This window comes from Curcuma longa, chromosome 1 (genome assembly GCF_044706935.1).
Source record: "Curcuma longa cultivar G26 ecotype Majalengka, Jawa Barat chromosome 1, ITB_CL_G26_1.1, whole genome shotgun sequence".
NCBI classification, from domain to species: Eukaryota; Viridiplantae; Streptophyta; class Magnoliopsida; order Zingiberales; family Zingiberaceae; genus Curcuma; species Curcuma longa.
The window spans coordinates 10,092,490-10,107,386 of NC_133861.1; the positions used below are offsets into that span (position 1 = coordinate 10,092,490).

Consider the following 14,897-nt stretch of genomic DNA (forward strand, 5'->3'; position numbering starts at 1 on the left):
AGAAAATGTAAATGTAAATTGAGTGTTTGGTGAATATGATGTTGAGTTGTATTTTGGATGTCCATTTACTTATTTATCCTTACTAAAAAAATTAAAAAATCCTTATATATTTTTCACAAGGGTAGATGTGTAATTTCAGGTTGGCAAAAAGGACCTCCATAGGTCCTTTTTGTGAACCCCCAATTTTCAGTTACTCCAACCTCATATGTACATTCACCGTCTAAACTCAAACACTCATCATTTGTCCATTGCACAAATTTGAACACAATAAAACATTTACATCTGGGGAACCTTAAAACAAACACCCCCTTATTATGCTCCATTGAATCCTTCGTTTGACTGACATTGGTCTCCCACAATGCTTGCATGCTAAATACATTATGCCTCATATCAAACTTATTCAATGTTGGATAGATGATTAAGGACATCTCCAATCTTTAGAATTCTAAATGAGTTTTTTGTAATCCCTAATATGCCACATTAATGTAACATCAAAAGTATAAAAACCTACTACTTCTCCACAATAAAAAAACTCCCCTACAAATCTCAACCCTCATTGTTAATTAATTATTGACTCCACTCACATGGTTAATTTTGAGAGAAAAGAGCAGCTTTAAAATTTTATTATTGCTCTTAAATTAAAAATCTCAAATCTCAAGTCAATTAGGGGTAATTAAATTAAAAATCTCAAATCTCAAGTCAATTAGGGGTAAATATTCGATTAAAACTGAACCAAACCGAACTAAATTAACTGAAAATCAAATAAATAGATTTTTTTAACCAACCGAACCGATCGAATTTCCCAATAAAAATCGAACGAACCGAACCAATATTTTATCTGTTAATTCGGTTTTCGACCGAATTAACCGAATTTTTTTAAATATTATTAAAATTTTACTAATAAATTAGAGATTTATAAATTTATTTACTTAAAATTTATAAATCATTTTTTAATTTAATTAATTCGGTTTAACCGAATAAAAAAAATTTAAAACCGAAACCGAACTGAATTAATCAATTTTTTCAAAAAAAACCGAACTTCTGAAATAACCGAATCGAATAAAAGTTCGGTTCAGTTTGATTGATTTATTCGATTTAACTGAATTTGTGCTCACCCCTAAAGTCAACAATGATTCAAATTTTTTATTAAAAATTTTCAATTCACAAATATCTTTAAAAACCTTGCATTGGAGATGCGCTACTGCTTGTTAACAATGTCTTGATTGTGATCTCAGGAAGTTAAGGTGTAAATAAATTAAACGTTAATGTGTGCATGTTCGAAACATGGACCAAATATAAATTATCCAATGTCATGATAAATAAGAAAATTTAAATTTATATAATAATATTTAAAAAATAATTATAGTTTGACTCCTCTACTTTTAGCTCTTTTCCATAATTAAGTAGGCATAACCTAACGATATTTTATAGGATATAATGTTTAAGAGCAACTTATGAAAGCGCTGATATAGATAGAAGAAATGTTAAGGATGCATGTTGTAAAAACAGCGGAGAAAAATAAATTTTTGCTTCGGATATCCATAAGCCTCTTGATGAGTAGTGAATCTGAAACTTTAACTTCTTGTTGTTAAAATTCAACTCCTTTAATGTAATGATGATGCACCCATCGTACTCACAATGAATCTGTCTTACATTACAAAAATAAATGTGATTAGCGATCGATCGATTTCAAATTCGGTCGTTAATTTTAACGATCGAATTTGGGATCGATCGCTAAAATTAGCGATCGAATTTGAAATTCGATCGCTAATTCTGTGTTAATATTTTAAAAAAAATTATCAAAAATCATGATTATATTTACATACAATCAACATTAAAATTTTTTTTCAAATTATATTTTCAATTCATATTTAAATTCCATATCATAAATTTATGTAAATGATAAAAAAAAATTAATTTTTATTAAAGACAAATTTATTTATGTATGTAACAAAAATAATTTTTGAAATAAAAAGATTAAATAAAAAATCTTATTTTCTCTAACTACAAGTAGATATGCATCACACACAACTCCGATGAGATCCTATGTTCACAGTAGTTCTTTATGACAGTCTCCTAAAACTTTCACCCTGCGAAATCCTGCTCGCTGATGTGGCTTCCACTCTGCACAATAACATAGAATGAAAGTTAGACGTTGAGGACAAAGTCAATACATTGAAGATATGTTATAGAAATCACAACTGTATCTTTTATATAAATACATTAACCAATTCTACGTCACTAAATATTGATGGATACCTCATACATATAAACCTACCTTTCCGGTAAGGCCTTAAACTTCTGCGGCTTTCACATCGCGTGCATGATCTCCCTGTTTTGAGTTAATTACATCAATTAACCACTATCATTAATCAGTTTTCTAAACAGTTTCCGTGCTTCCTCTGTTCGGATGCAGGGAATCAAATGATGCTACTGTGAAAAAGAAACCTTGCACCAAAACTGATTATTTTTCCATGTGATATGCTTAAGCAATGAACAATTTGATTCTATGCACATTAATAAACAGTTAGTTAAGAAATTTATGAGAAACAGGTCATACCAAGCATATTATCACCACCTGCATTAACTCCCGCAACTCCAACACAACAAAATAAGGAAGTATTGTCTACTTTCAAATGCTCATACGCAACATATATGTCCTCAATAGTTGCAATCTCATATTATGAAGTTAAGTCTTTGATACATGATATATCCTGCTCAGATCAAATGGTTAGAGAATCAAGACAAATATGAAAGAGTAGATGACAAACAAAGTGAACTTAATAACTCGAGATAATTTCAAAAGACCTGATCTCACAAAGATTACCCATATTTGGTGGAGAAAACCCTCAAGCAAATTCATAGATCTAGAAAACATGAAGTGTTCAGTAATATATGCTGATGTTGAAAATCTCAACTAAATAACAATTTTCAATACTCCCCAACTAATCACATAAAAGCAGCTACTAAGATAAATGAACATGATCTAGTCTCCACCACTGATAGACTTGATGGATAGTGGATTAAACATTTGGCCTTGTGAGCACAGAACTAGATAAAACATGCAAAAATAACGAATGATCTTTCATATCATTCAACTTAAATCAATTTCTTAAAAAAGGCACACCTTCAACAATAAACTTAAGGGAAGAATATGCATCATGTAATTAACCTTACCTTCCTTGGAATAGATGGAGATTGAAGGTGGGCCATTAATCCCAACCAGTAAGCATTTGATTTAGTTTCAGCCTCATGTCTCATCAAAAGAGTCATCTTTGCCTGACATCAAAGTTAAGTTGATGTTAATTATCTCTACAACACCTATTCAATGTCAAAGTCATACTACAATAAGTACAACTGAAGTAAATTTAGCCGTTCACACAACAACTCTTCCAACGATCAAAGTCACAAGCATGTACAAGTTAAGAAAATAATTGAAATACAAAACCAAGCTGTGATAACAGAAAGAAAGTCTGAGTTGGATGGTTATAACAAGTGCAATAACCTGTAGGCCTTATTTCTCCACCTTCTCCCTCCCCTTCTTTGTTTTGTCGTGGGCATGATCAACAGATATCAAAGTAATTCAGGACAGGGATATTGGACTGCGGTAAAACATATATTGAAGTACCTGAGAAGGACTAGGAATTATATGCTGATTTACCGGACAGATAATTTAATCCCTGTGGGTTACACGGACTCTGACTTCCAATCAGGTAGGGATAAAAGTAAATCTACATCAGGCTATGTGTTTACATTGGGAGATGGAGCCATAATATGGAGGAGTATAAAGCAGAAATGCATTTCAGACTCTACTATGGAAGCTGAGTATGTGGCAGCATCTGAGGCGGCCAAAGAAGCTGTATGGCTGAGGAACTTCTTGATGGACTTGGATGTACTCCACGTAGAGAATGCTGATGAGGTAAGTTGTCCAGCCTCCTATCAAACCGTAGAACAGCTGGAACAAATTAAAATTGACTTGCGCTCAAGCATGACAATAGCATAAGTCTCCACCAGCCTGGTGGCCGACCGTGCAAGAGCCAACCCTAGCTGCGGGACCGCACCCAAGGGGACCAAGGGGGAAAAAAAAGCAATTTTGGGTTTACCTGAGACGCCGAGAAGGAGATCCCACTGGGAAAATCATGCCGGAGAAGTAGATTGGAGAGAAAGGGAAAAAAAAAGAGATTTAAGGAAATAAATTAGCGACGGAGCCGGTTCGATCGCTAATTAGCAATCGAATTTTGATTCGGTCACTAATTAGCGATCGAACTCCGATTGGGTCGCTAATTAGTGTTGGGTTGCAAGGGTGCAAACATAGTCTCACATCTAAAACAAATGAAAAAGATCATGAGTTTAAAAGGATGGAAAGTATCTCCATTGGCATGAGACCTTTTGAGTAGAGCCCAAGAGCAAAATCATGAGGGCTTAGGCCCAAAGTGGACAATATCATGTCATTGTGGAGATACAGACATCCTTTTGGACCCTACAATTGATATCAAAGCGAGGTTGCTCTTCACCGGACTAACCGCCGGATGAGCCATGATTCAGATCTAACCATGTGGAGACCCTCGGGGAAAACAAAGGAAGTAGGGGAGGCTCGGACCATGAGGGACATGACAGCCGGACCATGAGGACATGGCAGCCGGACCATGAGAAATGATAGCGGAGCTTCCAGTGGTCCTTTGTTTGAGGGGGGGATTGTTGGGTTGCAAGGGTGCAAACATAGTCCCACATCTAAAACACATGGGAAAGATCATGAGTTAAAAAGGATGGAAAGTATCTCCATTGGCATGAGGTCTTTTGGGTAGAGTCCAAGAGCAAAACCATGAGGGCTTAGGCCCAAAGTGGACAATATCATGTCATTGTGGAGATACGGACATTCTTTAGACCCAACAATTAGAACTCGAATTTGATCACTATTTAGCGATCAAAATTTGATTCGATCGCTATTTTAGCGACCAAACTCGAGTTTGATCGCTATTTAGCGATCGAACTCTGATTCGGTCGCTAAATGTTAACGATCGATATTTCATTTTTATCGCTAAATAGCGATCGAATTTTAACTTCGATCGTAAATTTATGACCGATTAAATTTTCATCGCTAAAATAGCGATCGATTCAATTTCGGTCGCTAATTTAGCGACTGATTATAATTTGATCGCTATTTAGCAATCGAATTTAAAAATCGATCGCTAAATTAGCGATTGAAATTGAATCGGTCACTAAATCCATCGCTATTTATGAGTTTTTTTGTAGTGTTGGATTGAATCTTCCATAAGGTCTTACTTAGTAAAGCTTCATTCCATGTACTAAGATCCCGAATACCATATCCTCCTTTATTTTTTTGATAGGCATAGGGAAGCCCAAGATATAGGAGGGTATTTAGAAGACCATACAAACCTTCTACAAATAGTTTGGATCTTGTCAATGACTCCAACAAAGATAGGGAGAATAGATAACCAATAACATTCTATCCCTTGTAATAACGTTTTTACCAATTTCAATCGTCCAACATATGAAAGAGTGTGCTTAGGCCACACATTTATCTTACTTGTGATTGCCTCAAGCAATGGACCATAGCAATGGACCATAGTTAGCAATATTCCTCAACTTCTCTGCCGCTAGTGGAATACCCAAATATCAGATTGAAAGGTGGGCCATTAATCCCAACCAGTAGCATTTGATTTAGTTTCAGCCTCATGTCTCATCAAAAGAGTCATCTTTGCCTGAAATCAAAGTTAAGTTGATGTTAATTATCTCTACAACACCTATTCAATGTCAAAGTCATACTACAATAAGTACAACTGAAGTAAATTTAGCCGTCCACACAACTCTTCCAACGATCAAAGTCAAGCATGTACAAGTTAAGAAAATAATTGAAATACAAAACCAAGCTGTGATAACAGAAAGAAAGTCTGAGTTGGATGGTTATAACAAGTGCAATAACCTGTAGGCCTTATTTCTCCACCTTCTCCCTCCCCTTCCTGGTTCTGTACTCCACGTAGAGAATGCTGATGAGGTAAGCTGTCCAGCTTCCCATCAAACCGTAGAAGAGCTGGAACAAAATTGACTTGCGCTCAAGCATGACAATAGCATAAGTCTCCATCAGCTAGGCGGTCGGCTGCACCACCAGACCCGGCGGCCGACCGCGCAAGAGCCAACCCTGGTTGCGGGACTGCGCCCAAGGGGACCAAGGGGGAAAAAAAGCAATTTTGGGTTTACCTGAGACGCCGAGAAGGAGATCACACTGGGAAAATCATGCCGGAGAAGGAGAGTGGAGAGAAAGGGAAAAAATGAGATTTAAGGAAATAAATTAGCGACGGAGCCGGTTCGATCGCTAATTAGCGATCGAATTTTGATTCTCGATCGCTAATTAGCGACCGAACTCCGATTCGGTCGCTAATTAGAACTTGAATTTGATCACTATTTAACGATTGAAATTTGATTCGATCGCTATTTTAGCGACCAAACTCGAGTTCGATCGCTATTTAGCGATTGAACTCTGATTCGGTCGCTAAATGTTAACGATCGATATTTCATTTTTATCGCTAAATAGCGATCGAATTTTAACTTCGATCGTAAATTTATGACCGATTAAATTTCCATTGCTAAAATAGTGATCGATTCAATTTCGATCGCTAATAGAGTGTGCTTGATGAATTGCCTCAAGGAACCATAGTTTTATTGCCACTAGTTTTGAATTGAGATTTAATTTTCTTGATTTATTCTTGGGCTTTGACATGAAAATGATCATTTATTGAATCGATTTAACCATATTTGTCCAATATAGCATAATCTGAGGTTTGATTATAATTTTCATGATTTTATGGCAATTTTTGGCATTAATTTGATTTTTATTGATTTTAGGGTTAAATCGGACCCGACTCGAGCTAAACCGTGGTCAACTCAAGTCAAATTGCCAAATTGATCAAGCCAACATGAAGGACATGATCTGGATCGAGCCCGATAAAAATCCCGGAATTTTTTGGAAGCCCTAAGAAGCCCTAAAGCCCTAGATCAGTTCTGGCCGTTGGATTCAAAATCAAAGGATCAGATCAGCCGATTAATCAGCGGTATTTAAGGCTGAACTTAGGAAGTGAACAGTGGCTGCGCACTGTTCATCTTCGTCCCGAGCCGCGCCCGACGCTGATTTCTCTGCTCACCGACGTAGCTCTACAGCCAGCCCCGTCCACCCAATCTTCTTCCATTGCAATCCCTGTTCCGTGAGGAGTAGAACGCCGGCCGAATGGGTAGATTCCGGCAGCTGGATTTGGCTTGACGGCGGGGGTTCTTCCGGCGGCCAACTTCCTGTTTCGGCGTGTTCCGGCCATCCACAACGAAATCCGGCGCCGCAATCCTTTGAGGGGTTCTCCTAGGAGCGCGGAGCATCCCGGAATTACCAGAAATTCGATCGGAGCAAGGTTGAAAGAGGAAATCCCGTTTGCCAGCTAAAACGGGTCTGCACAGTCTGATTTTCGCCCGGAGAGGGTTTTTCCGGCGACTTTCCGAGCTTGGGCAGCAAGAAAACACACAGGCGACTGGCGTGGAAGACTCCAAAGGATCAGTAAGCTTGATTGACAACCAAGCCAAGGAGAAGCAATCGGGAGAAGCTTGGAGGATGAGTTTCTGATTTTTGTATCTGCACTTAGTTTCTGAAATTTTGTTTCTGAATTTTATGTCTTAGAAATCTTGTTAACGTGGTATTGCTGTTAATGTTTAGTTTGTGTTTGAATTTGGATTGGCTTTAGGAATTGTTTAGCTTGGTTTAGCTTCCATTCTCCCAGCTGAATTGAAACTTTCTGATAATCCGAAACTCACTGTTCCGTGCCATGTTAAACATTGCCCGAGCCATTTTTTTTGTTGTGTTCCATGCTATTCATTAGATTTGCTAGGTTTAGGCTCCCAAGCATTCAAGATTTCTAGGTGTTGTTATTTGTTTGATTTGAGTATTTAGGATTCCAATTGTTTTAGCTTAAGCATTTAGGTTTAGTTGTAATTAGGAGATAATTTAGTTTCAACCGCATTTTCTTACTTGATTGCATTTTGAATTACATTTCATTCTAAAATCACCAAAACTCTCATTTTCATTGAAAACCCCAAAAACACGACACGATAAGCTCAATTTAGGCAATTTTCTACTAGTCCTTGGAAAAACACGACTCGAGGCCCCTATACTTCATTTATTTGAATTCATCGTGGGTTTTCGATAAAACATATAAATTTTAATTTGAAGCCCTATCGTGACACCTAGTTAAGGGCTTTTCAAATACCCAAATATCGAAATAGAAACTTCCTTTCCTGAAATCCAATGAGGTTAATTAACCGGTTCTTCACTCTATCATCCACACCGACAATATATATGTGAGATTTCAATGGATTTGTCCTCAATCCCGCTTCTCTTCCAAACATATATATATATCCAAATAATCCGCTATATGCTTGATTGAGGTCTCATCGGCCCGGGCAAACAACATGAGGTCGTCGACATAAGCAAGATGCGTTATGCCAACCTCTTTGCACATTGGATGATTGTGAAATAATGGAGCAAAATCTTGGATGGAATGAATGGAGTTGGAGAGGCAAACATGAAAATGATAGAGTGGTTTGCTAGAGGAAAGAAAGGGGTTAAAAATGCATATGATTTCTTCAAGCCAAAAGGACATTCAGTGGTTTGGGAGCCATTTATTTGGAGGGCGGAAAAATTACCAAAGCATCGTTTCATATTATGGTTGCTAGCACATGTCAAATTACGAACGACGACGGATCAAATGCTCTATAAGGAGAACAAGGAATATGTCCTATGTCACCAACGAGAGGAGTCTAATGGCCACTTATTCTTTGAGTGTCGTCCCACCACTAGGGCTCTTTGTAACAAAGTAAAATATTGATTAAAAATTCAACATGATTTTTCAACGTTAAATGAACTATTTTAGATTTTTGGATAGCATTACAAAGATGGCAACCGCAAAACAAAGGCTCGATATCTTGGCATCTCAAACATGATTTATGTACTTTGGGAGGCTCACAACAAGTCTCGCTATGAGGGGAAGACATCAAACATGGAAATGATGCTTCGAAAGATTCAAATACATGTGTTTCGATTTTTAGCCCATGCTTAAGCAAATGGAGGTCCAGATTTTTGGAGATCATCTGGTATTCTGTTTACCAATTTTTATCTACTTGTTGGGTGTTGATGTCTTAAAGAGTTCAATGTTGAAAGTATGTAAATGATTGAATGTGTCACATTGGGTGATATGTGTCCAAATGATGTATTTAGATGTTGATGGTGTGTAGGAGGCAGCTCCCTCAAGTGTAAAGCTCCAAGCTCTAAGATGGATTTGTATGCTTTGATTCTACTTTGAGAGTATTTAACTCTCAAAGTATATTTATACAATATGTAATTATTTATTTTAAGGGAGTGAAGAAAAATAAAGACAAGAAAATAATTTTTTAATTAATTATTGGAAAAAGTTGCATTGATATTTCAAAAACATATAGAATTTTATTTTGCTGACCACAATAACACTCAACTGAACATAAAAAGTTTATTTTAATATTAAATTCATTCCAGAAATACGTAAAAATAATAAGAAGTTGAGTTGCTTCTTAGCGCGCGCACGTGGCATTGGAGATGGCGAGGGGGTAGGAAACGGAGCTGGCATATTCGAAGGAGACTACGGAGCCGGAGGCAAGAGGACGGCCGTCGTTGAGGAGGCAGTCATTGATTCTGAGGCGGCGGAAGATGCTTGGGTTGACGAGGCGTTCCGAGCTAAAGGCGCCGCAGCTCAAGTGGATGTTCCCCAACGAACAGCCGCCGGAGACGGAACAGAGGTTTAGCACAGTCACTGTGTACGTCGAAATTCCGCTCGGGCTCGTCCCAGACCTGCCCTGGTGCACTTCGATGTCCTCAATGCCGCATTCCATACCACGCTTGACTGTTGCATCATCCCATTCCAAAAATATTGCGTATAATTAATAACAAGATGCACAAATTAAGAAGTCGAGCACATTGCAAATTAAAAGAAAAAAAAATTGAAGACGAGAATATTACGCTTCTAAATTCATATACTAAAGACTTACGTACATGTTCAAGAGCAACTTATGAAAAAATATTTATAAATCTTTATATTCCATTAGGCAATTGATATATAAAACAAAAGGCAAACTATGCAAAAGCTACGTTTAAAATTAGATGTAATGGACGACAAACTAGATCACATAAATGAACGAGATCCAACAGGACACGAGGGTAGAAATGGAGAAAAAGAGTGGCAGAATGTCAGAAGAAAGTGAGAAGGGGGGATGATATGATTAGTTATGACAAAACAGTAAATTTACCCTCGACTTGAAGCAGCCTGCGATGGGGTTCGGAGACGAGATTGATTTCGGTTTGATGAACCTGCGGAAGATAAAACACTGCACAAGGAGAAGAACAAATCTTAAGCGATCAAATCATACTAATTATATATATATATGTGTGTATATATTAGCACTGACCAAAGGCGAGCAGAAGCAGGAGTGTAACCGCCGGAATCGCTGCCGCGAAAAGCCGTCTAGAATCGCCTTTCATCCTCCTACGAGTAGAAATACTTCGCCCTAGATTCTTGTTTTGCTGAAGAGATTTGCCAGAGAAAAAAACAGAAGGAATTTGACTTCAATCCGAGCACTACGCGACCAAGAACGGGAAACAAAAAGGTACAACAACGAAGCAAATCAGAACAGAGAAAGAATTTTGGAGAAGATATCGAACCTTAATTAAGGAAGGATGCAGGAAGGCGCAACGTGAGATGAGAGAAGAGAAAATGATTAATTGGATGAATCATATGGCACCCACGGTTTATATAGTGGAGAGATGGTGACTGTATCAATTAGGTAAGAATGTCTTAATAATATGCCGTTAAAAATAAGAGAAATATTAGGCAACAAAAAATAAGATGGATGGATGAAAATTAAAAGAGTGATATAGCATATTGGTATAATTTCTTTCTTCACACGGATGCAGGAAGGCTCATCTGTAGAGATTTACATAGGGAAGAAATAACTAAGGCTTTACTTTTTTATCATTTATAAATTGATTTCAATTGCTACTTATCATATTTATCATTATTTTTAAGTTTCTATGCTACCGCCTGCCACATTTTCAATGGCCCTCACGCATCATCATCTTTATCTTATCTTTTAACCATAAAGTGTTGTGAAAGTTCTCTCTATCCTTCCTTTTCTTCATACCAAGAGCAACGTACTCTTCTTCATCCTAACTATTTCTTACCTTTTTTTGCACCATGATAATTCACTATGGGAAAAGTTGGGTTTACCGGCAAATTATTTCCATCCAAAATGGGGTTGGCTGGTAAAAAATTAAAATTACCTGTTAAGATTCAATTTGGACGATAATTATAATTATTTACCGGCTAAAATGAATCTTGTAGGTAATTTTAAATTTTTATTGGTCATAGTTAAATTTGACTTGTAAATGCTAATTATTTATCGACCAAAATTAGGGTTGGGCAGTAATTATTTATTTTTTACTATCTAAAATTCGAGTTGACCGATAATTTTAATTTGTTACTAGCGAAAGTTAGATTTGCGTTATAATTTTATTCTATACAAAGTTAATTGGTAAATTTTAATTATTTACTTACCAAAGATATTTTTGGTTGACAATTATTAATTTGTTGCTGGTTAAAATTAAAGTTGGTTGGTAATTTTAATTTATCACCAGCCATAGTTAATTAAATTTTATTTGGCTGATACATTATAATTGTATTTGTCAAAAGTTAAATTTGACTTAGTAACTTCTAATTATTTACTAACCAAAGGTAGGTAATTGTTATTTTTTACTTGTTAAAATTAGAGTTGGATGATAATTTTAATTTGGTGCCCACCAAAGTTAGATTTGGTTGGTATATTATAATTTTATTATGGCCAAAATTGATCGGTAAATTTTAATTATTTACTGACCAAAGTTAGATTTGATCGGTAATTATTAATTTGTTATTGGCTAAAATTAATTAGAGTTGGCTGGTAATTTTACTTTTTCACCAGCCAAAGTTATAGACCAAGCTGGTAAATTATAATTTTATTCTGGCCAAAGTTATATTTGACCCATAAATTTTAATTATTTACTTACCAAAGTTTGCTTTAGCAGATTATTATTAAATTTTTTTACTTATTAAAATTAGATTTACCTATAATTTTAATTTATTACTGGCCAAAGTTAGATTTGACAGGTTAAATTATAATTTTATTATAATCAAAGTTAAATTTAGCTAGTAATTTATAATTTTATATATTAAAATATGTATAAATAAGTATTACAATAATTTATCATTTATTATCATATTTTACTAGTATTTTAAAAAATTATTAGTTAAATTTAACTTTATTTTCTTCTACGCCTTGTAGCCGTACGTATTTAAACATCTTCCTCATCCTCATCCTCCTCCCCGCTCTCTTCTTGGCGACGAGTTGTCATCGACATCTCTCACTTGCCCTCTCCCTCTTCCATGAGTCTTCATCAACACCCTTTTCCCCATCTACCTATTGGAAAAGATAGAATTTTGAACGAATTTTTTTTCCATTCAAATTGAATTTGGCCAATATATATTTAAAATTATCGGCCAAAATAATTAACACTAAATTTAAGATAAGTTTAAACAAAAATTATATTATAAATGAACTTTAAAACTATATTTTATATATCTAAATTTAAAATAAGTTTAAACAAATATTGTATATACATTTTTATAAATAAAAATAAATCTAGATTATAAATTTACGATCTTATTATCTCAATCTAAAAGTTTATTTAAAATATAATAAAATAGACAAAAAGAATATATTTTAAATTTATACAAATTAAAGATAAAATTATCGATAATTTCCCAAACTATGTAGTTAGTTTTGCATATCACCTAAAACACTTATCATAGTTTTGAATTGAAAGTATTATTTTTCATTCTCATTCCTATAATACTCCCTCTTCTTTTTTTAATATTCATTTGGGAAAAAAATTTGGAGCCACTTTATTTTTCTCCCCCTAAAAAATCCTAATCTCCTTCTTCATCTTCGTCGAAGAATTCATTTCCGGATCACTGTTCTCAATATAGTATATCATATTAGTGTTTGAGGGCATAGATATATTGAAGAGCATTAGATTAGTACGTAGACCTTCGTTTGAAATCATTCCGAGTTCTTTAAGTCCATCAATTACTTTTGGATGAAATTGATTGATGGACCTTCGCTATTCAAAAAATTAAAAATGTGATATTTTCAAAAAAATAAAAATTCAAGGAATTGATTGATGGTGTCGGTCAGTGAATATAATGGTCGAAATCTTTATAATGCGTTGACATCATTTATCATACTTGAATCGAATTGAAAAAAAAAATCGATGCTCTCAATATAGTATATCATGATAGTGTTTGATGACATGAGTATAATAAGGAGATTGAGCTGAGTATATAAGAATTTGTTTAAAATGATTTTAATATCTCTAGGTCCATCACCCACTTTTGGGATGAAATCGACTAATGGATCTAAGACATTCTAAAAATCAAAAATTTAATTTTGTCCATTGTAAGAAAGTCCCATGAACCATTTACAATAAGACTTCGACATCTTTTCTCAAGGCAGGAACAAGTTTTAAAAAAAATTGAGTTTAATATAGTGTATATGGTGGTATGGTTAATGATAACATGAGTTTAATAAGAAACTAGGCCGAGTACATAAGAATTTGTTTGGAGTGATTTCATCTCTAGATCTATCAACTCACTTTTAAGACAAAATCGATTGATATGATTTAAGACATTTTTAACAATTATAATTTTAATTTTGTATGACATAGGAGAGTCTCAAGAACTCATTCGCTGTATTAGATAATGAGTATCGTCATCTTATCATTTACAATAAATTTTCGACATAAGATAGGATCATTAAAAGCATGCATCTCCCATTGTTAGAACTCTAAATGGACTTTTTGAAATCTCCAAAATACCACATCAATGCAACATCAAAAGTATACAATCCTACTACTCTCCACAATAAAAAAAAAACTCAACTATAAATCTTAAACTTCATTGTTAATTAATTATTAGCTTTATCCGCATTGTTAATTTTAAAAAGAAGAATAACTTTAAAATTCCACTGCTATTCAATTAAAAACCTTAAATCTCATGTCCACAGTGATTTAAACTTTTTTGTTTCGTTTTTTTTACAAATCTTTTTAAAAACCCTACATTAGAAATATCATAATACTTGTTAACAATGTCTTGATTGTGATCTCAGCAAGTTAATGTGTAAATAAATTAAACGTATGAAACATCTAGATTTGTCTCGATGCCATGTCAATGTGTGCATGCTCGAAACATATGACAACGCCATTTTTGCTTTGTTTATTTAAAAGAAGAGGAGAAACGGAGCAAATATAAATTATCCAATGTTATGCATAAGAAAATTTAAATTTATATAACAATATTTTAAAAAATAATTATAATTTGACTCCTCTACTTTTAGCTCTTTTCCATAATAAAAGTAGGCATAACCTAACGATATTTTATAATATATAATGATTTTTTCCCTCACATCACGAAGGCCTCTTCATTCCTGTACTAAAAGCGAGAATGTAGCGCATTGTATAGATTTGCAAATTTGAAACTTATGAAAGCGCTGATATAGAGAAATGTTAAGGATGCATTTTGTAAAACCAGCGGAGAAAAATACAGAAAAGGAAATAATTTTTTAATCAATTATTGGAAAAAGTTGCATTATATTGATATTTCAATAACATATAGAATTTTATTTTGCGGACCACAATAACACTTAACTGAAAATAAAAAGTTTATTTTAATATTGAATTTATTCCAGAAATACGTAAAAATATTAAGAAGTTGAGTTGCTTC

At 34.6% G+C, this 14,897-nt stretch overlaps 1 protein-coding gene across 1 annotated transcript; it reads right to left on the bottom strand.

Annotated features, from left to right (window-relative positions):
* Nucleotides 1–9,603: 9,603 nt before the first annotated feature.
* Nucleotides 9,604–10,567, bottom strand: LOC141821213 (TPD1 protein homolog 1-like). The gene is made up of 3 exons (XM_074708615.1): nucleotides 10,495–10,567; nucleotides 10,338–10,413; nucleotides 9,604–9,952 (listed from the first exon to the last, which is right to left on the bottom strand). The coding sequence occupies exons 1-3, from the start codon at nucleotides 10,565–10,567 to the stop codon at nucleotides 9,604–9,606; spliced, it is 498 nt and encodes a 165-aa protein (XP_074564716.1).
* Between the last annotated feature and the right edge of the window lie 4,330 nt (nucleotides 10,568–14,897).

Coding starts and splice junctions, on each gene's coding strand:
- LOC141821213 (XM_074708615.1), bottom strand. CDS start 10,567: ATGAAAGGCGATTCTAGACGGCTTTTCGCGGCAGCGATTCCGGCGGTT. Junction 10,414..10,494: donor CCTGCTTCTGCTCGCCTTTG/GTCAGTGCTAAT, acceptor CTCCTTGTGCAG/TGTTTTATCTTCCGCAGGTT. Junction 9,953..10,337: donor CGCAGGCTGCTTCAAGTCGA/GGGTAAATTTAC, acceptor CGCAATATTTTT/GGAATGGGATGATGCAACAG.